A 27,576-nucleotide genomic window follows, 5' to 3' on the forward strand; every position below is an offset into this window, starting at 1 on the left:
CCACTGAGGCACAGCTGCGTATGTTGAGGGTATGCATATGTCTCCAACGGCTGACTTCTTGATACAGGTTCTAAACACTTTAAATATAACTGTCCAGTAAATGCAAATTACGAGGCTGGCCAGCCAGTTAGGCAAAGCCAGAGCACACGGGCCAGAGTGTTGCACTGTGAAACGTCCCAGTCAGAGAGTTCCTCAGTACATTCCCAGTTGATGACCCTCCACTTATCTGATGGCATGTTGTGATTTTCACTACTCTCTTTTTCTTTGCTGGCCAGGGAGGGCGCCACTCTGTAACTAGTCCAGCCTCCTCCTTGCTCCTCCTCCCCTACCTCAGCCCCCAGAGCACTGGGGTTGAGGCATCAGAAGGGCACACATCTCCTTGGTAGGGGTGCACGCACCCTCAGGAGGAATGCAAGAGCCCTCAGAAGGGGTGCCCAAGCCCTCAGCAGAGGTGAGTGCACCCTGAGGAGAGCTGCTGGTCAAAGGATATGTACATCTTACTCTGAAGAAATGACGTTACTGTTCCCAGTCTGAAGATGAGGAAGATGTAGTATAGTGTTAGATCAAAAGAATGCCATATTTACCTGGTGAGATTATTAAAGCCATGGCACACAAACACAGTAAGGAAAATGGTTAGTCATCTCTTGCTCATAAAAGCAAAGTCTGAAAGCCATCGATATTCTGATTGCCCTAGTCTTCAGACCACGCTCCAGGGAGAACAAGATCAGTCATTTCCATCCGAGGTCCTCAGAGCAGCTCCCCAAAAGAGGGTATAATTAAGGTACTGTGGATTTACATAAACCACAACAGCTGTTCTTTAAGTTTCAAACTACACTTGCACAAACTGGCAAGAGCAGAAGCATGCCCGCTACAGGACCACAAAAGGAAATGCCTCATTTACACTTTGTAAGTACATCAGCAAAACACCAAGTACACAACTACGCGAATCTGCAGTTAGACTCAACGAAGTTTTATTCCTACAAAAATCAAGATTTACTGCGTATCCATATCCAGACTTCTCATCGCTCACTACCACTGGTACCTAATTCTAAACAGATATATGTGAGCAACCGGGAGAACCAAGTCAAACACACTGCATTTAAGACTACGAGACTGGGCCTTGTCAGCACGTGTAAAAACAAATACCCAGGATGTTCAAAGACTCTGGAACACCTCTAAGAAAAAGGGCAATAAATAATCACTGTTAGTGAACTATGACTGTGAAGACAGGAGTGCCAAGTCCCAGGCCTTGGGGAGGGTGGTGACAGGTGGTGATTGAGTGCAAGAACATTATCATTTTTAGGACAAAAGGGGTCAAAAAATGTTGGTGACTGAGGCAAGAGGGGAAGCTGCAAAAACCCCAAGATCTGGGCTCAGGTCCAGATCCCACTTCAAGTGGTAGGAGCTAGAGGAATGCCTGATCTTGCCAAAGCTGCATTTCCTGCATGGAAAACTGGGGCGATGAGAACAGCTGACCCACCGGACATCTACAAAGAGTGAAGAAAGGAATGCACATCAGGCACTTATGGTAGCCAGCAGGAAGCGCCCGTTATACATCGGCCACCAGCTCACTGTCAAATCACACATCCGAGGGGAAGGACAAAACGACAGGAAGCTAGTGTCACCCCTCATGGAACTGCTTCATTATATATAACAACATTCACAGGAAGTTCCTGCCTGGGCGTCTGCACACCTACTCCACAGGTTCCAAAAGGAGGCAAGTACTGCAATTACTTATACTTCAGTTTCCTCAGAACTACATTAAAAGCATTTTTCTTTCTGTGGTCGGTTCTCACTTGTGGTGATACTGTGTTCCCCAATATATTGTGAACACTAATAAACTTATCTGGGGTCAGAGAACAGAAGAGCCACTAGATATAGAGGCCAGAAAATGGCGGCACACATGCCTTTAATCCTAGCATTCCGGAGGCAGAGATCCATACGGATCTCTGTGAGTTCAAAGCCACACTGGAAACAGGCAGGCATAGTGACTCACGTCTTTAATCCCAGGAAGTGATGGCAGGAAGCAGAAAGGTATATAAGGCATGAGGACCAGGAACTAGAGCCTAGTTAAGTTTTTAGGCTTTTGAGCAGCAGTTCAGCTGAGATCCATTTGAATGAGGATCAGAGGCTTCCAGTCTGAGGAAACAGGATCAGCTGAGGAATTGGCAAGGTAAGGTAGCTTTGGCTTGTTCTGCTTCTCTGATCTTCCAGATAAGTTTATCAGGATGCACAATATATTGGGGAACATAATATCACCACACTCACTACCAATTATTCCTTGGTTACTATTACATACGCTCTGCCATTGGAGCATTTACAACAGCTGGATGAACAGCAATCAGTTTCATGTGCTACAGCCTAAGAATTATGCCAACTCCCACCCACCAACTTCTCCAAATCCTACCCCTGCCTATGTGTCCAGGCTCTCCCTCCCTCACATACCTGCAGCTGGCTCCTCAGCTATTCCCTTTCACATCCACCTTGTCACCATGTCACCTTGACATAACCGTCTTGTTCCCCTGCATCCATGTGTACTGCCTTTGCGGGTACACGAAGGGTTGGGGGCACTGAGTCACAGTGCTTTGTTGTTTGAAAACCAGCCACCAAGCTACATATTCAATGAGACCTAATGGGCTGGAGAGATGGCTCAGCAGCCAGTGGTGCTGACTTCACGCAGAGACCTCGGGGTTCACTTCCCGGCACCCACACGGTGGCTCACGACCGCCACAGTATCAGAGTGTTGAGTGGGGCCCGCCACCTGCACCCCTGCACAGTCAGCCTGCTTCACCTGCACCTCTGACACACTATTTAGAATGCCCCGCTAAGGTCTCGGTAGACTACGGAACACAACCTGAGACCCAGTTCAAAGGGCTCCGGTAGCTCTCAGGCTCCCTCTCTCTTCCTGCATCTTTATGCTCCCGAGTATCCCAATTTTGTCATTTTTCCCTGTTATTCCATTTCTTCCTCCCTCTACAGATTACAAACTCCTTCAGAGAGTAGCTGTCGTTTTCTCTCTCTCAGTAAGTACTCCCTGTGATATGCCTGAAAAGGAGTACCTACTTCAGTAAGCGCTCTGAGACACGGGATGGAGTCAGCACAGCAGTCTCTGTAGTAAATATTATCAACTAGGGTATACAGCAAAGCACCCTACATGCTTAGAATGCCAGTATTTGTTTCCTCTGTACTTATCGCATTCTTTCAAAGTCAGTGGGTAGTTTTTAAGAAATATGTTCCACATCTTTATTATTTTTTTAAGATTTATTTATTTATTATGTATAAAGTGTTCTGCCTGCGTGTATGCCTGCAGGCCAGAAGAGGGCACCAGATCTCGTTACGGATGGTTGTGAGCCACCATGTGGTTGCTGGGAGTTGAACTCAGGATCTCTGGAAGAACAGCCAGTGCTCTTAACCTCTGAGCCATCTCTCCAGCCCCCTGTTCCACATCTTTAAAAAAAAAAAAAAATAGTACAATTTTAAAAATAAACTTTACCTAAGATGTAGAAGCTCATTTTGCTGTTTCTAGACTGAGCTGTGATGCCTGGGCTACCGTGCAGCTCACCTGCTGTGGCTGTGGGAAGATCTGTTTGTTATGCGGGGAAGACTGTGAGCTTCTTCATATTTCATAACAACAAGAACAGAGAATACTTGACAACACAAAATCATGTATCTACCACGAGAGATGTAAACACAGATGTGAACTGGCCATTTTAATACTACAAACAGTTCAAATGGCGCCAATTTCTAAACTGTGGAAAGTAAGTTAACTTCCCCAAGCCCCATCCTCCTGAGAGGCCAGGGTAACTGAGCCAGCTGCTGCTAATCCCCAGTAATAGTTGAAGGAGCTGGCTACTCATCATACAACATATAATCAGAAAGGAATACCTACTAGTATAAAACTTCGTTTGCTTCATGTCTTTCATACCTCACAGTTTCGCACATCAACCTGTAAAAGAGAAAGCCAGTGAGTTCAACAGGTGCCATTAGAAAAACACAGCTACAATACATTAATGAGCCACAGGGTGAAATGTCAAGTTTATTACTTCATATGCTTGCATGCTCATCGAAATTACTTATCTTCAAACTGGATATCCAGGGTACTAGTTACAATTCAATAAAACAGATTAAAATCTGTCCCACCTGTGTGCTAGAAAATGCAGCATCTAACAGGAGCCGAGCTTCACCATGTGTACTCTATGGAGTAGGTTATTACACACTTTTGTAAATGGCAGGCAGACAGTGTGTTTCCCAAGGTAAACACATTAGAGGAGTAGGAACCCAAAAGTCAGAAAGGAAACCCTAGTAATTTAAAAAGTGATAACATCACTCACAGCTCGACACTAATAATGGGTACTGAACAGTATGGAATTTCAAGCAAATGTAGGCTTCTATTGACCCAGTGTTTTTATCATGAGTGAGCAAATGGAGACTTTAGAACTGAAGGGTTTGTTATTTCATCTGATACAGCCCTGACTGGAAGAAAAGAAACAAACTGTGAAAATGAATAATGTTTAAATATTCAAGAATATCTAAGAATTATCTTATCTCAAGAATTGCATCATTTAGAAACATCTTATTCTATTAATACCAATTAACTTTTCCAAAATACACAGGAATGATAACGTAATGATTTCTTCTCATGAAGAAGCTGCCACAGCATGGCATTCCAACAGCACCCTCATTTTGGACAACTGCTATTCCCCAACCAGGGAACACTGAGATCCTTCCCCTGTTTGCTGACCCAACAAAAACTCTTGGATGCTCACTTACCTTATTCTTCCCTCCATCCCCCATGCAGGGATTCAGCTTGACATGCTTACAGCCATCTTGAATCAAAATGGCCATGACTGCCTCTAAGTAACCCTGGTCGGTCTGCTTCCCTGGATGCAGTATTTCAACATACTTCAAACATTCAAAACCATTTGGGTGGGATATGGAATTTTACAACACTGACCCAGATGCCATTAGAATCAGTAGAGTAAGTGATACCTGGGTGTTAGCTTAAGGAAAATCACATCCAATACAACTGGAATGAAGTCACTTTTGTCCTGCAGGCTCTAGAAGCCTCCTACTTCTGACCTAACTCACCCAGGCCCACTGACTAGGCTTGCCGCCCTTAGGACTGCAGTTCTATCCTGGAAGTTCACCATGTTCAGGCCTGGGCCTGCCTGCCTGTCTGTCCTCACTGCACTTTCGGGCTGGTTCTCATATACCGGGACCAGGTTGTTCCAGAACACACTTAGTTCTTCCTTGGAACTATATCTCCTGATTTCGCTTAATTCAGAAGCAGAATCAATGCTTTTAACAGACTGGGTTATAATTATTTTTTCTTTTTATCTTCTCTGTATATGTTCAACTTTTTCACATTTGTACTACAAAGATTTATTTACTTCACCAAAGAATCATCACAAGTTTCCTTGAAACAGGTCTTTCACATTGTTCTCAGAATGTGATTGGATTTCTCCCACAAAGTAGTGAAAAAAAATTAATGTTTACAACACTGCCATACATAGGGCTATTTTATGCAATAGGATACAACTTTATCACATTTCATTTGAAATCTTCTAACAAATACCAAATGGGCAAGGAAAAAACAACTTCGTAACCGCCATAACTGGATTTCACAGATGTGGACCCAGAGGCTCAAGAGATGAGGTTAAGCAAAAGCACCATGATCTCCCTGAGAACCAGTGTAACAACTATGATTTGGTTATTTCTTAGCAATCTCAATGCATCTATAAAATAGTAACTACTAATCCATAATGCTCAGGAAGACAATACATTTCAACTGGATGACTGTTTCCAACACTACACATGGCTGGGCTGTGATGATATTTTGAAGAAATAAAGCTTGCCTGAAGATCAGAGGACAGAGCTAGCCACAGAGTTAGCCACAGAGGGCAGGCAGTGGTGGCACACACCTTTAATCCTAGCACTCGGCAGGCACAGGCAGAGAGCAGTCTGGATTTCTGTGAGTTCAAGGCCACACTGTGCTATATGAGATTAATCCAGTCTAAAAGAGCCAGGCAGTGGTGGCACACACCTTTAATTCCAGCACTTGGGATCACACACCTTTAATCCTAGCACTAGGAAGGTTGAGACAGGAAGTGATATGGCTGGGCAGAAAAAGGAATAGAAGGCGGGAGGAGACAGGGATTCTTTTTCAGGCTGAGGAGTTGGTGAGGTAAGAGGCGGTGGCTGTGGCTTGCTCTGCTTCTCTGATCTTTCAGCTTTCGTCCTGATATCTGGCTCCAGGTTTTTATTAAGACCAATTAGGATTCGTGCAACACTGGGCACGTATCTCAGGGGTAGAGTTTGCCTATTATACACAAGGCCCAGAGTTTGAGCCCCCATCACAGCAAAAAGGGGGGAGGGGGAGACCCCGGCATTAAATATCCTCAAATGATGATTCTGTTCTTAAGAGTTTCTGAGCTCGCCGGGCGGTGGTGGCGCACGCCTTTAATCCCAGCACTCGGGAGGCAGAGCCAGGCGGATCTCTGTGAGTTCGAGGCCAGCCTGGGCTACCAAGTGAGTTCCAGGAAAGGCGCAAAGCTACACAGAGAAACCCTGGCTCGAAAAACCAAAAAAAAAAAAATAGTTTCTGAGCTCTGCTCTTAACTGCCACATTTCTCCTCTTAGCAAATATTCTACTCCCAGTCTGTATGGACTGAACATCAGAAAAAACTGACACTGTATTGGAAAAATACATCTGAAGACCTGAAGGGCTAAGGTGCAAAGCGTGGGCTCTGATAGCAACACAGGGACACCCGCTGAAAGGTCCGGTCTCTTTCCTGCTCACACACGTCAGCCCACGCCGGGCTGCAGAAATAAAATAAAATCTCACTTGGAGACTTTCACCTCCTACACTTGGAAGGCTGGGTTAAACACAAGTGTCAGCTGGCTTTTCCCTGTTCATCTCAGGTAAAACTTACTTTAAAAAAAATGCAAAGAAAATAATTTACCTAGAAGAAATATGTGTTTTCCCAGGAATGGAAGTATTATAAAAGCAGCTTACTCAAGTCAGCCACGGTTGACATGAACTTCTACGTCTGCTTTTTAATTCAGCTATGATCATGTTCTAAAGATATACTCAGTCTAGGCCGCTGGCGGTAAATGAGACTGCTCGGCACATGCAGAAATAGTTGGACATGTGAAGGGCTCATCCTTGTAATCACGCCAACAGACAAATCTACCCAAAGCTTTGAAACACTTTCCAAGAAGAGACTAAGCTATACTCTTGAATTAGTCAGTCATTTCTACCTAAAAATCACCTCAGAAATGGCAAAAAAAAAAAAAAAAAAAAAAAAGTAGGCTGGCTGGCTGTTGGGTCTGTGGACTGTTTTGTGGTCTGTTTAGCATTATTCAGACTTCTGAATTTTTTCCTTAGGAAGACTGTCATCACAAAATATCAAATGAAAGTTAAGACAATTTAAAAACTGCTACGGCTACAATTTGAGTCATCTTCAAAAATCCCAGCTTTGCCCTTTCTAATAAAAACCTGTCTGGATTTTTAAACACTTAATCTATAATTGAGTCTAATTTAAATGATTTTATTAAAAAATTAATTTCAGAAACACTCAACCCTCTTGATACTTTTTTTCAATTAACAGACAAATACGAAACTGACATGCTCACAAATTAATTAGTGTTTAAAGGGTATTCCTTTCATAATTAAAAATGGTTGGCATCACAACTAGACAGAACAGAAAGAAATAACACCTCATTATGTCTTAGCTGGCATCTGTCTTCTCAGGATCCTTTACTTCCTTTTGCAGGGAAGACCAAGTCGCTTCTTTTTTATGAAATTTGGGTAACTATAAATGAAGCTAGTGTGTTACTGTACAACAGAAGTGGGAGGAGATTTATAAGAGCATACTGCATTGGAACCGGTGTGATAAAAACTGTGCTCCCCACAGAGGAGCAGGCTACATACTGAAGGTAGGAAGTATATTCCTACAGAGACCCAGACCATGCTAACACAATGAGCCTAATTACTACCTGAATATGGAAAATACATCCGAGTGCTGAGCTGTCGACATAGACATGCATATTAAAGAATAGGAATAGCAAACAGCACCCCCTTTTGGTGTTTGTAGCAACTGAAGCTTATTGTTGTTGGGAAGTGGAGGCAGACACTTAACACCCAGTGTAAGAATCTTAATATAGAAATATTAAAATCTATATGAATAATACTCAACCTTGCAAGATGTATCAAAGCAAGTGTAGGGGTTACATCAGTCAGAATATCCATGTGCTACATTTTAAGTTCAAGTCTTACTAACAGATGGACACAGAGATCCACTCTATCACTATTAAATTATTAAAATCGATACACACCTTAGCTGGTGCTCCCTCAGGTTAGATAAGGCTTCCATCCCATGTAAATAGGAATACACTATTTCCAGGTCCTGTTCCAAAGAAAAGGATAGAATTATTAGGCTTATCAAAGAAGAAAATTTTTCTAAAATAACATGTTACAAATTAAAATGTAGGTGCTTTTTAAGGATATGTATCTTCTTAGATATTAAAAATTAACATTTTCAAAGGAAGGCTAGCATGTGCAAAGGTTATTCTTTACAACGGCCTTCAATACATGCACAAATTCAAGAAATTTATAATTTGAATTATAAATTATATTTATATTATTGAATTATAAAATAAACTTACTTAAACTTATCAACTTATAAAAGCAAATTCTTCACCAGCTGTTGTATGTTACATATTTTCTGCTACTGACATCAAAATAGCAAATACGGTATTTTCATTTCAAATCACAGACATTTGCCAATATGATGATTATTCAAATTACTTTCTCAATATTAATGTATGTTATTTTATAATCAATAATCAAGTATAAATTTAATGTTCAATACTTAACAAAATGTCTTACATTTAGGTGTTTGTTTAAGTTCTTTTTTTCTCTGGCTCACAATAAAAAAGATTGAAAGTCATTCGTGAAAGTTCTGAACAGGTAAAGGTGTGATCCTGTTTATAGTCATATATGAAGACCCAGAAAGGAATTAATATCCCAGGATTCCAGGGAACATCTAGGGTACACGGGTGAAGGCAACCAGAGTGTGAATGAGATTTTTCTCCTGTAAATCTGTCAAAATCTAAAATAAAGGTATTGTAAGGTGTTTGCAAACTAACCCTCCCCTTTGAAGCCGTAGCTGTAAAAAGTGAGAACCCACAAGTCAGCTGCTTACCCTCCTCAGGTGAGCAAGACACCAGTACGGAGCGCAACCACCACCCTCATTTCCCCACCTTGTTACCTATAAAACTCTTACTGCATGCGGACACCTGGACTGCCTGTGTCAGGGAAAACACACAGAACTACCCCTGGGCATTATCAAGTGGGAAGTTCACATTGAGTGACCAAACATGTATAGAAAGGAACAAGAAGACTTTTTAAATCATGTCTAGGAGTGAGAAGTCTGGAAGACACGTACTAGAAGCAGGAACTCAGGGACAGATTCAGAGTGGGCAGCTCTAGAGCCCCGGCAGAACACAGGCCCTGTGCAGCAGAAGCGCTCCTTCCCCTAAACGCCGTCAAACCAACATAAAAACAGTCCGTTCACCGATCAAACGGCACTTCGTTCATCGGCCAGTTTCATAACCCCACAGTTGTTCAAGGTCACATTCCTGAATAGTTAGGTCATATGCACCATGTATGCTGATATGATATATATGGACTTAAAAAGTTTGAGTGCCAATGTATAAGATGCATGTATAGAGTATATCTAACCTATGAATAATCACCACCAACATTTATTTAAGGCAATATGCATAACCTGTAGAATCGAGAACAATGGAATATAGTCCCCTGACATAAGAGAATATGTTGTCAGCTGTCACTGAGCCTGCAGCACGAAACACAGAGACTACAGGAAGGAAGTGATGGACTGAATGCGTTATACTACTAATGCCTGGCATTATTTTTTTTTAAAGCAGAATTTCCTTCTAAACGCACAGAACTGCATAAATTAAATGTCACACATGATCACAATGTTTGTGGGGGGGGGGTAGTTTTAAATGAACACCACTCAAGCAATACATGATCATAAAACCCTGTACAACTGTTTCATGGGCCTTTGGGTTTGTTTTGCTTTGTTTTTAGATGTATTTGTGGTATTTTATGTGTATGGGTGTTTTGCCTGCATGTATTTATGTATACCATAATTGTGCAATGTCCAGAGAGGCTGGAAGGGGGCGATAAGTACCCCAGAACTCAGGTTATGATGGCTGTGAGCCACCACATGGATGCTAGGAATTGAACCCAGGTCCTCTGCAAGAACAAGTGTTCTTAACTGCTGAGCCACCTCACTAGTTGTCTCGTGTATTTTATAGATCTAAACAGACCACAAACCTTTTTAATCAACTCGACCCTCACATCTAGTTCCTTCTATTACTCTTAGAGTAAGCTGCCTCAGAAGAAATGTGTTTATATGGTTATGCTCAAGGAGCTTATAGAAAGACTGCAGAGTCATTCTACATTCTTCTACCTAGAAGGCTTTAACTACCTATCTAGCTTTATTTAACTCAATTCTTTAACAAGTAGTTTCTTTATGAACCTGAAGCCTCCAAAGTACGTGGAAGAAATTAGTGCCTCCCTAGCTGCCAACTAACAAGCCATGTGTCCCTGAACCCTAAAGACACAGCTTGGTGTCCATCAGGAAACTTCTGCTCTTTGACCCAATGGAAGAATGAAAAGGACCATGGCTTCAGGTGAGCTACAGAATACAAAACAAAGGAAGGAGCAGCCTGAGGCTGAGCATTTCTGAAATGCTACGTTTACCAAGGATTAAGGACTGCAGCTAAGACAACTAACGGGCAAGGGTTGGACACTGTTTTCTGCTTCTCAGAGAGTTCTTAACATTTACTTCCTCTTAGCTGACAGTTGTTGCTAAAATCTAGTAGATACTAGTTGACCAAGGTTGCCTCTCCAGAGCTGGCCAGGAAGAAAGGGTAGATGAGGTACCGAGCATCCCAGTTCCTCACAGCAGCAGGAGCCTGCAGCCAGCAGCAGGAGCCTGCAGCCAGCAGCAGGAGCCTGCAGTCAGCAGCAGGAGCCTGCAGCCAGCAGCAGGAGCCTGCAGCCAGCAGTAGGAGCCTGCAGCCTGCAGTAGGAGCCGGCAACCAGTAGCAGGAGTCTGCACCCAGCAGTAGAAGGCTGCAGCCAGCAACAGCAGGAACCTGTACCCAGCAGCAGGAGCCAGGAGCCTGGAGCCAGCACAGGAGCATGTCTACAGCCTGCAGCAGGAGCCTGGAGCCAGCACAGGAGCATGTCTACAGCATCCCACAGTAAGACTTTATCCAAGGAACATCAGAAAATGGATGGATTTCTGGAAAGCATATTCTTGGATTGTAATGTTCATTTTCTCTACACAGAGTCAGCAGATGAAGGTTTACTTCAACAAACTTTGTCTGTGGAAAACAAAATGCAGAAGCACTAAATCACCTAAAGCACTCCAAGTTTCCACTTTCTCAGGAAACCGACGTGCCATCTAAGACACTGCTAACCTCCCCAACCGGACATTCTAAGACAAAATCCACAGACCATCCCTATGCTAAAGACCCTTTTAAGAACGTAAGCCATTTTCCCCAAAATGCTCTGGACTCTGAGCAAAAACAGGAACATGCTGCTGTAACCAGGAAGCAAAATGTTTTTAGAACAATAAGCTTTTCCTTCTACTCTATGAAGGATATCCGTTTTACAAAAATAGACACCATTTCAAAGGAGATTAAAGTTATAAAATCACTGCAACCCAAGCAGACAATGAGATTGACAGGCCAATTGGAATGAAGTTTTCCCATGACAAATGAAGTTCTTTTTAAAAAAAAAAAAAAAAAAAAAAAAAAAAAAAAAAGGCATCCTGAAAGCTTTGGTTCAATGCCTGCAAGGACAGGGCATCGCAACAGGAACAGAAAGTCAACAGTCTCCATGCCCAGGGTCTACCCTCACTGCTCCAGAGACTCATTTTGAACACAGCAGGCCAGCACAGCAAACATCCAATTCACTTAAAGCTGGCCCTCCATGTCCTCCGTTTACCAGCATCAAGACTGCAGCAACAGCATGTAGCACATTTGAATATGACCTTTGGAGCACTAAAAGGAAGAGGAACTCCTCCACTCCTGCCCCACCAGAGACTGGTGAGCATTCTGAATCTCCAGGGTTACCAAAGAAAAATAATAATGATGATGATGATGATGATTAAAATGGAGTGGGGAATTATTTCACCTACATTACCAAGAAGTGTTTTTCCTTTAAAAGAGTTTTGCTTTAATATATGTGCGTGGTTTAACATACTTAGAAACAAGTTGGCTCCTTTGAGGACCAACTCAAGGGCATGAAGGCCAAGATGGTGTGACACTTAGCAAACCTGTGACAGTCTAGACCTCGGTGATGAATGCCTACGGACTTGGGCCTAAGGAGGAAGAGAGGGGAGCATCCACTTGCTGAGACAGTGGTCACAGGCCAGGAATTGCACTCATGGCAACACAGTCTCCCTTGGGGATGCTTCCGACAAAAATGTAATCATCCTTCTGAGCAAATGCTCACGAGCAATGATTTAGAGAGCTTTGTCTCCAACATCACTCATTAGGAGCGTAAAAGCCTCATTTTCAAGGCTCAGGCTCACGGCGGCAACCCAATGGGTTGAGAAGGAACGACTCAAGCCGCACAAGCACCTCGGCTGGTCTCTTAAGGTGACAGTTCAGTTTCCAAGTTTTATTTACAAGATCTCTAGTATTTCCACATGGGAACATAGGCAACGGTCCAGCTAAGAACGAAGAAATAGAAAGAATATGGGCTTTGGGGCCCAATCAAGCCCTACTTCTCCTTCCTCACGTGTATGTGACCCTGGAACGTGACTGAGATCTCTGTGGAGCAAAGGAATAAATTTACAGGACAGGCTGTGTGGCCCCAGTAATATTACATATTATTATATGTAATATCCTCACAATACAGGTCACATACGGCGCCCCAATAAAAGAGCAAGGTAGCTGAGTTTATCATCTAGGAGATCAGGATGACTACACTCCTGATATAAAATTTCAAGTGTTTCTGAAACATTTACATACATCAGAATTTTCACAAGACACTCTTAGTCTGCAAGTATCTCTATGCCTCAAGAGGTCAAATGAAAAGAAATATTTATAAAACTTACAAAGGGCCCCTAGAGTTTTCTGCTTTTTATTTTGTTTTGTTGTTTTTGTTGGAGACAGGCTCTCACTATGTAGCTCTGACTGTCCTGGAACTCACTCTGTAGACCAGGCTGGGCTTGAATTCACAGAGATCTGCCTGTCTCTGCCTCCTGAGCACTGGGATTAAGGTGTGCAGCACTACACCTGGCTTACGAGTTTTCTGCTTTTTAAACTCAGGCTTTTACTGTTGTTGCTGCTGTACTATTTTGGTGTTCAGGACTAAACTCAGGGCCCCATAAACGATAAGCATGAATTCTACCCCTGAGCTAAATTCCCTAACCCTAAATGAAGTTTCTTATGATCAGGCTTAAAGTAAAATGTGACCAGTACAGTTTATTATATCTGCAATCACCATCGATCTGAATGACTTGGTTTGAAAGAGGAAGAAAAAGAAAGTCTTGATTTTTCAAAACAGCTACCTATTTTTTTTCCTCCATACAGAGCAGCTAGGAACATATTTTAGGCTGGCAAAGCTAAACGGCACACTGCACGATTTCCTCTCTGGCAGCTCAAGAGTGTCGGATAACACGAAAAATGAAATTCACTTCTGCTGCTGAGCATTCAGGGATGAGATATAGGGTCCCATCCCTGGCATCAAAATACAACCTCGCACAAATCTATCTTAAAATCCTGCATGAATGCCATTAATTTATACTTGAACCCAGACTTTTACATATACACACACAAAAAAAACTCATAAAATATTTACATTTCCATCTTTTAAATGTTTAAAATGTAAGTCTCGATCGAGCTGCACTGCAGATACTAAAACTATCTCTAAAGAGTCAGTCTACTTTACCACCATTCTAAGATGTGTTTTTATCTGCGGATGATATTAGAAATTCAGGGTGGTATAGGGTTTCTTCTAAAGCTCCCTTCTCTGTGAATAACAGAGTTTTGAGGCACCACTGAGGAAACTCTATTGCCCTGCATGATTCAATCAACAGACCGGCAGCAACTCCATACTCAAGTACTCCTTGAACACCCTTGCTAGCAGGATTTCCCAAAACTTGTCCCACAGAAGCTAGTACAATACTTCGGACATGATGGCTGAGGTTCACAGACCACTGTGACACTCAGGACATACAGGAAGAATGCAGAGACGTCACCACAGCCAGGAGGCAAGCCTGCTGTCTGGATCGGGTAAGGGTACCTACAGCTGCAGTGTGTGTTTGCACTATCCAGTAATCAGCTCACTTCCAAGTCGTCCCACACTCGATTCCCCAATCATCTAAAACACCAACAATCTCTTTCACTCTTTCCTTTCTGTGCCATGAGCAGGGATCTTTGGGGGGAACCTAATAAAGTCTATAAAACACATGCTTCTCCCTAGTGAAAAGTACCCATTTACCTACAGATAACAATCTCCTTCCTGAGCCACATTTTACAACATGGGACATGGCTACCCTACCTTTGACCCTGCAGGGGAGCGCTGCACAGTCATTAGGGAACAGCCACCTTAAAGAGACACCCCTGTTCCTTCTTCCACCTCCGTCTAATCTCTGTGCTACCCGCTGACCGGTGAGCAAAGGAAATACAAAGAGAGAAGAGGGTGTCATCTCCACAGGGGTGCCCTGTGCTCCCCTAGCACTCCTGGGAAGAGCGGGGAGCAGACAGAGAAAACGACCTTCAGAAACTTCAGAGCACTGGAAGAGGCCTCAGAACGGGCTGAGACAATCCTCGAAATGGCCACATGGTGGCAGGATGGGCCAACAGCCATTTCTGGGACTCAAAAAAGGGGACGGGGGAGGGGGTATCAAGGAGAGGATAATTGCTCCTTTGTCATGCCTCCGATGGGGGAACACTTCCACCGGCCCCCTTGTGTCTAATTCCCAACACCCCTGCTGGGTGATAAAAAGGATGAAGTATTTTAACCAGTCTCTCCACCTACGGGAGCTGACACAGCCCAGAGCAATTAGAACCAAAGCTCAGATCACTAGACTACTGAGGGGTTTCATGACACCCAGTCACTCACACCCTAATGACATGGGCACAGTCTTAAGATTAAAAGGCAATAAAGAAATCCACAGCACAGGATCTTCAATAAAATTCTTGAGTATCTATTTTAACTCTAAATCGTGTGAAAGCAAAATACTGGTTTTTCAAGGTTACTAATTAACACCCAAAAGGAAATCAATCCTCCAGGGTGGTGATTTCATCCAAAGCCCAGGGAAGCCTGCTATCTGTGTTACCTACCGGTCACCTGCTGAGGCCCTGCTCTATCTCCACACCCTAAGGCTTATCTCAAACCTTGGGTTTTTATGAGACATAGGGGTGAAAATCAATGTTCAGCTTGCTCCCTGGCTAAAATTTCCTTGGATAGCTTCCACAGAAAAGGGCAGCCTTCATATCTTATTTCTTTCTTTCTTTTTTAAATAGGGGTTTTGAAAGGAGACAGGAGTATATAGGGCTAGTGAGATGCTCAGTGAGTAAAGGCTTTCTCCATGAAGGCCTGGCTGCATGAGTTCATTTCCCAAGACCCCCACAGGGATGGATGGAGAACCCACTCCACAAAGTTCTCTTATCTCCACATGCACACACCCACTCACACAATAATCATAGTGTTTTTTAAAGTAATCATAGAGTAATAATTACCTCCTTCAGATGGAAAATACAAACTGGACCTCAGAATTACAATGACATTCACCCTTGTCCCATTCTACTTGAAGTTGGTGTCAGGAACCTAAGAGCAACCATGTGTCCAGCAAGAGGAGGCAGAGATAATCAGACTCAAGAGAAGTATCACTCTGGAAGGCTTATTACTTACTGAGGAAGATTCGGGAGCTAAGAGATGAGGCTATAACAGAAGCCACGGGCAATTATGTTCACAAATGTGCAGTGTTGTGCACACGAAGGAAATCATGTAAGCAAGCTGGTTTTACTCATGAAGATTAAAATTTCTCTTCAGAAAAAAAAGCAACAGTTTATATTTAACCAAAAACTCATCCTGTGGACAAATAAGAAAAGTGTTGGAATCAGTTTACAGCTCCTGCTTGTAAGAGTCTGTGTCTCCCTTCAGCACCGTGCCTTGAACACCACAAGCCTACAGCTTCCCAGGAGCCCCAAACTCTTCTGGGTGAAGAAAATAAGCTTCACAAAAGATACCTTCATTTTAAAGTATTTCTCTGTCTCAGAAGGTGAATTCAAATTTTAATGTCATGAGAATAAATTAACACACTAGTAAACCTATCTGCATTCAACTGCACTCTCCATCGACATCATTGAATAATGGACAATGATATTTTCAGTTAACATTTAAACATCTGAATACGTACAACCTCCAAAAAGGTTAGTCAGTCTCAGTCTCTCTCTCTCTCTCTCTCTCTCTCTCTCACACACACACACACACACACACACACTCCTCCCACTCTAATAAAATGATTCCTGGACAATCTTAAATTTTGATTTTTAACAATCAACCAAACACCAACCTCCATCCAGCAGTTCAAACACTTGGCTGGCTCCACTCACAGTCTGGTCAGGCTCTGGTTACACCTGCAAGACCTCACTGGGTCACCTCCCAGAAGAACTGTGCGGTCCACACATCATCCCTAGGATGCCTGAGGTTTGCTGACTACTCCCCTGACTCCAGGGGCTTGATCAACAGGCCTACAGCGGTGGCATGCAGAGGGGTCTTAATGAAGGCAAAGCAGAGCAGGTCACTGAGGACACGACACAGCTCTTTACTGCCTCTTCGCAAATAAAAGTATGCGCTCTCTGAAGGAAGCAGATTTCTAAATATAGAAATCTTTACTGCTGCCATTTTTCTAGGACAAAAGACAAAAATAATTCAACATCTGTTTTTCCCATCTTGAATGATTTGCAAGGTCTCAAGTACCAATAGTATTATTTATCCCCAAACATTTTATTTCTCAAGCGGGTCTCAGAAAGAGGCTATGGACTACAAAAACATTAGACACTGTTCAGTCTGGTCTCTTTCAGATGGATCTGTGAAGCAAGGCAGCTTAACCACACAGGCAGATCACCATCTAGAGAGCAGGTGGGGGCAGTTATGGGGGGGCAGTGGGATCACCACTGGATCTTAGAGAAGAACGGGAGACTTTTACAATAATCACTTTTTTAAACTAAGCACTCCACTGAAATAACAGGTAAGCCTGTTTCTGAAGAATCCCTCCTACACAGTCCTGACTTTGCATCCCCTTTGAAGCACAAGCCTAACCCCTATCCACTGTCCTGGGAACTGCTGTACCTCCGCTCACAGGATTCGGTGTGCGTGCGTGTGTTACAACCTACATCCCTGCCAGTGCCCTTTTACGTAACAGCTCCCACCCCAGCCGTAAGTAAATCCCTTCTGTCTCCTGAACCCACCTCCCCACCTCTGAAGGTGACCATTACCAAGATTCTCCAGCTGTCAGGAGAGAGCAGAGAGCCCTCCTCGGAGTGGTGAGTCTCATCCTGGGAAGCAGTCACTGCAGAGAGGATGCCGCAGAGGGAGGAGAGGAGGAGGAGGGAAGATGGCCCTGCTCCACCAGGCCGAGAATTCTCAAGCAAGAACAAGGTGTGGGCTGCTCTGGAGTCAGGGTTATAATGTGTGGCCGAGTTTGTTTAGCCGTAGTTGCTGGAACCTTGGGATCCACATAAGGAGGAGAAAGAGGAAGGCGGAAAATCTCTTCCTGGTAAAGAACAATTTCAAAGAAGGCTAGGGCAGGGGTTCCAGATGTGGATCTAGGAAGAAACTTTCCCTGTAGTGCACCAAAATGAGAAGACTGGACAACATGGCAAGAGCCTTGAGAGGCTCAAATTGTATTCAGCTTTAAAAGCGCACCTCTATTTGGGGCTCATAAACTTCTCTCGGCTGTTGCGGTTCCTACAATGCCCTTACCTGAGATTATTACCAGGTAGTCCACTGTTGGTTTAATAGCCTTAATGGAGCTTTTTACGTTGGTATTCTGATTTCTGAGTGGTGGTCCAAAAGGTTACACCAGTGTCTTGCTCAGTGAAATCGTCTATTACGTCTGGTCCAGGCCAGGCAATCCTATCAACGATGCAGGAGTAGGGAGGCTTCAAAGATTCGAAAATATTCACCTCTTACTCTCTATATAACAAGTACTGAGAAAGAGCATCCAAAGTAGACTCTTCCCTCAAGAGATCTGGGGACTTCCTTTCCTTCCCTGACGTTGACAAACCTCTAACATGTCGAAACCAGTGGTAGGATTCTGAGCTTTGGAACAGAATACAAATTTTGCAGAAACTGTGTGACAATGTTTGAGGCAGGGTAGGTCATCAATCAGACTGAATAAGCCCTGCCAGGGTGTACTCTACTACCCAGCCATGGTCTTGTCCTTAACCTGACTCTGCTTGTTACTGCCTGTCCTTCAGTGTGTCACTCAATCTTGCTCTAGCCGCCATTCCTTTAGATGTAAACCAGGGATAACAACAGGGTCCAAGTTAAGATTTGCCAAGTCCTTCCACAATGCCCTGCTTGTAATGGTGCTGTGTTGGTTTCTTGTTAATTTCTAGTATTTTAAAGTAAAAGACACTGTTGTGGCTGTAAGACTGAAAAGCTTAGGAGGCAGACAGTTGAACAGAAAAAGGGGCCTAGAGATAAATCTACGCATTTATGACCAGCTGATTTACTACAAACACATCCAAAGCCCCAAAGGGGAAGAAAGGAGACTAACGTCAGTAAATGGTACTGGGAAGAGTAATATCCACCCGCAAGAAAATGAAATGAGAAGCTGAGAACATAGTGATAGAAGCTGAGCATCTGAGAAACTCTGGATTTAATCCCGAGCTCCACCAGAAGAAACGGGGAGAGAGTGAAATTAGACCCTTCTATAGAAAACAACTCAAAATAAACGAAAGAATCTAAGACCTGAACATGTCACCGTGGGTCTCCCCTAAAAAGCACAGTCCACAGAAACAACAGCAGAATGGGATAACATCAGATTAGAACCCTGCTCAAAGCCACCAAAAAGCAGCCCACCACAGAATGAGATAAATTATTCACATTAGTATTAGTATTCAAAATATGCAAGAAACTCAACTCAAAAAAAAAAAAAAAAAAAGGCAAGGAACCTGAATAGATATTTCTTAAAAGATATACAATCAGTTCATGAGTATTTGAAAGAAGTGTCTGGCATCACTGGTCATCAGAGGAAAGCAAATGGAAAATCACAGTAAGATATCACACAGCTGTCAGCAAAAAGTCAAATGCTAACAAGGGCTGGTGAAGAGAACAGAGGCTTTGCAGAAGGAGATAGGAAATAAATTAGTCCAGCACATGGAAAGCAGAGTGAAGACTCAAAAACAGAACACAACTACAAGACCCAGTACTGTGCATGTACATGAAGGACTAAAGTTAGCAAGCTGAGGGACACTGCACCCCCTGCTCTCTGCAGCATTATCCCAACAGCCAAGGCAGAGAAGCAACCAGAAGCTCTCCTTCACTTGACAACTTGTTACTGATTACCCACTGCAACTTAAGAAGTGGGATTATACCCAATATTTAGCGCCAGGTCCTTAGGGAAGTGAGGTAGTTTCCAATGTGTATTTTTATTGAGTTATTTACATTGTTAGAAATCAAAAATATGATACTAATACAATAATACTAATATGGTACTAATAAATCTGCATGGCCTTGCCCACGAAACCCAGCTTAGTAAAACCACACTGTATTGACCATGTGGGAAACCTGTACTTCCAGTGCCCTGTGCAACCCACCACATTTGTCTCCGGGACCAAGAGCAAAGTGCACTCAAAGGAGAAAAAAGAACAGGAGAGGACAGGACTGGCCCCTCTCTACTCACTGGTCATCCACAATGATGTTGACTGTGCACAGTACTGATTGCACGTGTACTGACTGAGTATGGTACTGGGTGTGTACAGTACTGGGTCCCTGAAATACTGGCTGCCCGAGGTATTGAATGCATGTGAATTAAATGTGCACACAAAGCATGTGGGCTTTTGAACACCTCAGCACATTCTTTTGGATATTTTCATTGGTGGTGATCCTGTTCCCTTCCTAGGGAAATCTGGTATTTGAAAATATCCAACACTCACTCAGAACCTGGCGTCATGAGAGTTGTTTATTTAAATTCATGCAGCTCCCAAAACACCATACCATGATATAAAAAGATAACTTCACTTGGAACTGTGCAACTCCACTAATAACCCCAAAAGCAATTCTCAGTGTCTTGATCAATGGCATCAGGGTGTCTTAGTGTTCTATTACTGTGAAGAGAAGCTGTGACCACAGCAACTCTTATAAAGGAAAACACTTCATTGAGGAGGCCTGCTTACAGTTCAGAGGATCAGTCCATTATCATCATGGGGGTACATGGCAGCATGCAGACAGACATGGTGCTGGAGAAATAGCTGACAGTCCTACATCTTGCAGGCAACAAGAAATAGTCCAAGAATCACACTTAGTGAAGCTTGAGACCTCAAAGCCCGCCTCCGCGGTGACACACTTCCTCCAACAAGGGCATACCTACTCCAATAAAGCCACACCTCCTGATAGTGCCACTCCCTTTGGGGACCATTTTCTTTCAAACCACCACACAGGGCTTTACAGACTTTGGGGCAACATGACAAATTTTAAGGATAACACACACACATAGTCTTAATTTTAAACTTCATTTCATTATAGCTGATGCAAATTCAAGTACAACCATCACTAACTAAACACACTACACTACTATAGTAAATGTTGGTATGTCATATATTATCTATTTAAATAGAAAGCAAATACTCTTTTATTTCTTATTTTTTCTGAAATGAGGGGACGATATTACATACATTAATATGCATGTAACTTCTACAAACTCTCATTTAATTATGCCAGTGAGAATTCTACCAAATACACGCATTTTACTCCAAAACAACTTTCATGTGTAAGTAAAAAATATAAACACCTGAAGTGCAGGAGGAGACAGTCAGTTGGGCCAGCCAACTTTACAGTCTACCTCCCCAAATGCACAGGCTATTTCTCCATTAAAATTAAATTTTTTACAAATCAAAAACATACAGAAGTCCAGAACAAGTGATTCTTCCTTTTCTAGCTCTTTGGTGTGTTTCGCCTGAAATGCACATCATGTAAGCACACAGACACTGCGCATGAAATTGTACAGTCGTGTTATTAACCTATTGGTGCTTTTCTCTGTACTTTCTCCAATCTCTTAGAAACTGTAGCTGTCAAAATCTGTTACCATACAAAAACAAAAATCACTGTCTGGCTGTGATAATCTACCAGGAAAGAGGCAGAAAAAAATACAATCACAGGCAGGAGGAATGTGCAGCTGTGCAAGGCACATCAGGACAGTCAGCAAGTATTGAGTCTGGCCATTTCGGCCCTACCACCTTCCCAAGGGTCTCGTCAATCAAAATGACACTCAGTTTCAAAACAACAACAAACAGCCCCACCCTTGACATTCCCCTGCTTTCTCGGCTGAGCCACAAGCCCCAGCTGCTGCTTTCACACACGTGTCTTTTTTTTTTTAATCTCATGCATTTCCTGTTGTATTTCTCATTCTTGGTGGCATGGACAGTTTCAAGATACCTTTTTATTTCTATCGTCTACAACAACAAATAAAGAGACCCAACATAGTATTCTGGGCTCTTTCCTCCCTCCCTGAATATTCTCAAATTTTGTGTTAGTAAACAGGCCCCTGTCTCAGGATCTCCCTGCCCACCCTGCAGTCTGACCTGACAGAACTTAGCTTCTCAGCCCTATGAGGCTCACCACTCCTTTGATCTCCTTAACATTTATTTGTGAATCATATACTCCAGTTTCTATGGTATTTGTAATGTATATATGAAATATACTAGGACTAAGACAACACGAACACTATTTGATGATGATCCTACGGGAACTACACTTTGAATCTCTCTCTACTTCCCAATGTCCCTAGAAAATGTCTAAAGGTGCAAAATTCTGGAACTCAGGCAGCTCTGTAGCAAACGGTGAGGTGAAATTTTCTAGTCTGGCTGGGCCCCAAGGAGATCAGCGAAGTAGTAAAGCTGTGGTCCCAAGGCAGAGGTCACACACCCTGGGCCAATGTTTATGATCTGCAAAGCAAATGCATCCTCCCTCTAGTATGCTGAGGTGACCTGGACTTCCTGAACGTGGAGGTAAGCAATTTGGCGAGGCTGGCGGGCTAGCGAGTTCCAGGTCTCCACTTGTTTGTGCCACCATCACCCTCGCACACAGCCCCCCACCCGGAGTGCAGCACCAGGTCTGACTTTCACATGGTGCTGGGGATCCGAACTCACGTCTCCCTGCTCTCCTGACAAGCAACTGACTAAATCATCTCCTCAGCAACCCCTACGGCTAATTACATAATTCTGCTGCTGCTGCTGCTGCTGCTGCTGCTTCTGCTGCTGCTGCTGCTGCTGCTCCTCCTCCTCCTCCTCCTCCTCCTCCTTCTCCTCCTTCTTCTTCTCCTCCTTCTTTTATCTTTTGATTTTTTTTTTTTAATTTTCAAAAATACCCACTGTGGGATGACTGACGTCCAATATCCAACATGCTGCAATTCCAACAATCCAACGTGAAGTCTTCACAATAATCTGATCAAAAACTTTCAGGCAGGGCTGGTATCACCTAGAAGGTTCACCCCTCCTGGCTAGCATTCATGGTACTAGAAGGTCTGATGCACGCTACCAGAAGAGAGAAGGAATCCTAACTATCACCAAGCTGTAATTCTGTGAGCCAGTCCGGGTGGATGACTCCAAGGAATCAGCGTCTTCCAGACACAACAGGCTTGGTGCACACACGAACTCACAGACGGGGCAGCATTCGCAGGGCCTGTACAACTTCCAGCCAGAGCTCAGCAAGAGGAGGAGGAAGCAGGCACAAAGCCCCACCCCCTAACCAAGAAGCAACCCTAACAGACACCTGCTGGGAAAAGGCAAATCGGTTTTCTTCAATGGAATGTCACTGGTGTATCAACCACACTGCAAGGCGGACCAGGCTCAGGACCAACCAAAAACAGACTCCATATTTCTGGGGTACCTTTATTGTTTTGCTTCAGCTTAGTATTTTTTTCTTTGGGGTTTTTTGCTTGTTTGATTGTTTTGATTTTGGGTGTTCTATTTATTTATTTTAATAAAAGAAAGAATGTAAGTTATACTTTATGAAAAAGTTTTTCAAAAGCAGTAAATAAAAAAATCAGGCATACCTCCATAAATATGTATTGTTATTCTGTGTCAATAAAACATTTAGACAATAAAGATTAATTTGAACCTATGTATATATGGGTAAAATACATAGAAAGTTACCACCAATCGGATCAGTATGTTTTCCTCTATTCTAAATCTACTAACTTTGTTACATTGGGGTGGGAGAGAAAAAAAAAAACAAACTATGCACCAAGTGATGTACGTGAATGTTCTATGTGATGCACCATTATATTAAACAGGGCACTCTACAATGAATGATTTAATTAGTATCCAAAGACCTTGAGACCCAATATTAGTTTAAGAAAACAACTAAAAATCAAATATCAGGATAATTGTTCACAGCTGACTTCATGCAACTGACATCATATTAAATAAATTTACCCCACAGACCTTTTCCCCCTCCCACAGAAAAGGAAAAACCCCTTCGAGAAACACAGACAGTTCTTTACGTGAACTTTTCTAGTTTGCTGAATCTTTCCAACACTGAAGATTTCAGCAGCAAGACATTATTGCTTCTGTAATATGCTGTGTACTCCCAACGTTTTAAAACTGCTTTAAACTGACGCAAGAGCAGCTGACCGCACTAAGCCATAATATCCCCTGGACATGAGTATTTTTACAATTCTGGCATCCAGTTTACTACTCCTGTGCTTTGATATTATGCTTAAATATTTTTATAGGGATATCATGTCAACAACTTAACCATCTAACAACCAAAGTACTGGTTTCAAACCATTGTGTGTAAGCTATTTAATATCTCACATCCTGAGGTTTCATGAAAGGTAGCTTATTTATTTAAATAAAAAACTACATAATACACACCACACACCGACTGGATTAGAGATACTTTCCATAACAACTTCTTATGTATACAATTTACATTTAATGATCATTAAAGAGAAAGCTCTCAGTTTGCTCTCTCTCATACACACACACACACACACACACACACGCACACGCACACGCACACGCACACGCACACGCACACGCACACGCACGCACGCTACACACACACCACTCCATGATAAGCATGATCATTACCTTCTGTCTGCTACAGGAAATTTTCAGCTGAGATATTCTCATCCTTACTTCCCCCACTCACATTCTCTCATACTTGGCATGATTCACATTCATTCCCCTTCCCTCCCCCTTAGCAAAGAAAAAGACAAAAGGGAAAAAAAAGTTGTGATACATGTTGTAATTTTGCATCCAGCAAACTTGAAACTAAAGTCAGGCTATGTGAGGCCTCACATCTATTCCTGATGCTGTTCCAACTATGACACAATCTTTCAACAATCACTGTTGCAGGAAACTAAAATTAAGGCCATGCTCAGAAGCAGCAGTTTAGGAAGAAAGACAAGTTCAATTACAACGTATCATTTTTAAGAGCGGCTGAAATGCTGCAGGAACTACCTATCCCTTGAAACAAGCTAAGTAACAACTATAACGGCCTAAGGTCCGAGTTTCACACATCTCATCTGCACGATGACGTCTTCCCCACCAACCATGTGAGGACGGATGCTGTTGGCTGTAATGTGTCCACTTGCTTTTCAGATTTTCAGAGCCTCTTTCACTGTTCAGTTAACGCCTGCTTGGCAGTGTTTCAAACCACACCACCTCTAGCACATAGTAAGCCCTCAAGTCAACCATGCTGAATCGATGAATTAGATAGTCCTTCCAATTCACTGAAAAACGATCTGTTTATGATTCTCACCAAATTGCTTAAACAGATTAATTGAGTACAAAGTTTTCTTAACATGTCCTAGTTTACTAAATTGATTTGATTTTTGGGTAAACATCATTTTTAAATCAGATCTTTCATTTTTCTTATTTAAGTCTAAATTATTTTCTGCAATAAAGCTTTAAAAAAATCAACTTAAATAATACTCTCCTGCATTTCACTGGGGTTTACATTCTTTCTTATTCGCTTCAACCTCTTAGCATCACTGGTCCCCTGTATCCACAAGTAACCTGATGCTTCATCAAGACAGTTATTCAACACAACTTTCACAACTCACACATACCTCTCACAGTAAAATTCTATCATCAGGATCATTTATCATCAAGTGAAAACTAACAGAATGGTATTGGAACCTGGCCCCCAGAACCACAATTGGATAACTGTCATAACTGTAGAGAGCTGTAAAATAAAGAATACACAAAATATTAGAATAGTTTAACTCCATCAATAAAGTAACTACTTATTTCAAACACTCACAAAATTTAGAGGTATAATTACCCTGTAGTTATTTTTTCTGAAATAGTATGAGACAAAACAGAAGAAGTTTTCATTAGAATTAAGCCCTTTACACAGCCCAGCATGAGATGTAATGTCTATCAGAAATCATTTCTGTTTGGAACAAATGCCTGGGAGGAAGAGGAGCAAGTAACAGAAAGAAAACTGAGTACATGCTTAGGTTTCCCTGCGCTACTCTCCATACACTGAAAAACCGCTACAGAGAGATGGCTCAGTGTGTATGTGCGTGGGCACAGGCGTGTGTGTGTGTGTGCACACACAGTAAAATGAGAAGGGAGGGAGGGAGAGAGGGAGGGAGGGAGGGAGGGAGGGAGGGAGGGAGGGAGGGGGAAGGAAGGAAGAGAGGAAGGAAGGAAGGAAGGAAGGAAGGAAGGAAGGAAGGAAGGAAGAGAGGAGAGAAGGAAGGAAGGAAGAGAGGAGAGAAGGAAGGAAGGAAGGAAGGAAGGAAGGAAGGAAGGAAGGAAGGAAGGAAGGGAGGAAGGGAGGAGAGAAAGAAGAAAGGAAGGAAGAAAAGGGAGGGGAGGGGGAAGGGGCGGGAGAGAAGAGGGGAAGGGGAGAGGAGGGGAAGGAGAGAGGAAGGACGGACGGACAGACAGACAGACAGACAGACAGACAGAGGGACTAAAGAGACCCCCTGAAGTGCATCCGGTCCACTTTCAGCATTGGTAAGAAGGCTGAGCTTTGGGGTCAGCTGAGTACAGCCCAAAGCTCTGCCCCTCACATGCTTTGTATTATTGACCTAACAAGAGTTCTGCCTGAAACATGGTGGTACATCTAGCGCTCACTGAACAAGGTCCTCAGGAGGATTAAAGGAGAAATCCAGCCAGAAACTCAAATGCGGTTCTGACAGATGTGGCTGCAGCTGTGGCCGCCCTTTTGGTGGGCTCCAAAACCATGCTCATCAATGTGCACCAGGAAACTGACATAAAGTATGTAAGTTTAACATGAAACATGTTTCCCTGGAAACTGAAAAATATTCTTCATAGCAATTCTGTTAGCGTCAATAATGTAACTTTATATTTAGATTCCCTGTAATTTTTCATGAACACTTTAAAAATGTGTTAGAAATGGCACGTCGTAGCTGTGGCACTCCTGAAATCACATCCGCTGTGATATCTGTGCAAGACTATCTCCATGAGACTGCTCCTGTTGTGGCAGGGGGAGAGATTCATGCACCCCACCCCTCCCTGAGGACTTCAAGGCAGACCATGGTTGATGGGGGAAGGACAAACATTTCAGCAGTGTAGGCACGGGGGAGGTGTGTGTGCTCGCTCCTGTAAACAACCCTAGTGAAAATCATCGGGTCACCAAAAAATAAAGTGAAAATACAGAACTGATCAAGATGCCTTATAAATGAACAGAATGCAACGTTAACAGCTGTCTGTATGCTATGCTCTCTGGTACACTTTCTTCAAAATTTTATAGCCTGTACTCTAAATACAGAAAGCTTTCACTAGATCTAGGAGATAGTCTAAATTACCACAGCTCCCAAAAGAAAGAAACAGTTTGAACTCCATTAAAAACAAAATTAAGGCCCTTCAAAGAACACCATTCTTGTTTCTCAAGCCAACCACATCACAGGTCAAATTTAATACATATGAAGATAAGCAATTACATATGGCTCTAGTTAACAAATTATTACAACTGCCATTACAGGCAGAATTCTCTCTTCAACTCTGAGAACACTTTCACAGAAAAAAACCACAAGGGACTACAAATTACACATGATACAAACCTCCAACTATAACTCAACTATCCTTGACGAAAAACGACTTCCAAATACAGTTCAGACGTGTGCTAATCACAGGCTTCCTAAAATCGGCACCGCAGGGAACTCACTAACGCTCAGTTTTACTAACAATTCTTAATTCAAACTGAACATTCAGTTTCTGAAAACAAATTCATACAAACATCTAGAATATTTAGAATGCAGCATAACAAACGGCTGATTCACGCTGTACCCAAGAATTTGTAAA

General features: G+C 42.7%; 1 protein-coding gene across 4 annotated transcripts in view; it reads right to left on the bottom strand.

The window, feature by feature from the left end:
* Positions 1-27,576, bottom strand: part of Rapgef2 (Rap guanine nucleotide exchange factor 2) — a 244,689-nt gene that overhangs the window by 165,373 nt on the left and 51,740 nt on the right. For 2 of the 4 annotated variants that reach the window (XM_052732160.1, XM_052732159.1), the window contains exons 2-3: positions 8,338-8,408; positions 3,890-3,946 (exon numbers count right to left, since the gene is read on the bottom strand). In XM_052732160.1, the coding sequence (XP_052588120.1) occupies positions 3,890-3,946; positions 8,338-8,408 (128 nt within the window). Of the gene's footprint in view, positions 1-3,889; positions 3,947-8,337; positions 8,409-16,634; positions 16,656-17,559; positions 17,583-27,576 lie in introns of those variants that run through there. The other 2 variants (XM_052732162.1, XM_052732161.1) reach the window with 2 other exon arrangements.

Source organism: Peromyscus californicus, unplaced genomic scaffold, assembly GCF_007827085.1.
Source record: "Peromyscus californicus insignis strain IS unplaced genomic scaffold, ASM782708v3 Scaffold_9__1_contigs__length_137607984, whole genome shotgun sequence".
NCBI lineage: Eukaryota > Metazoa > Chordata > Mammalia > Rodentia > Cricetidae > Peromyscus > Peromyscus californicus.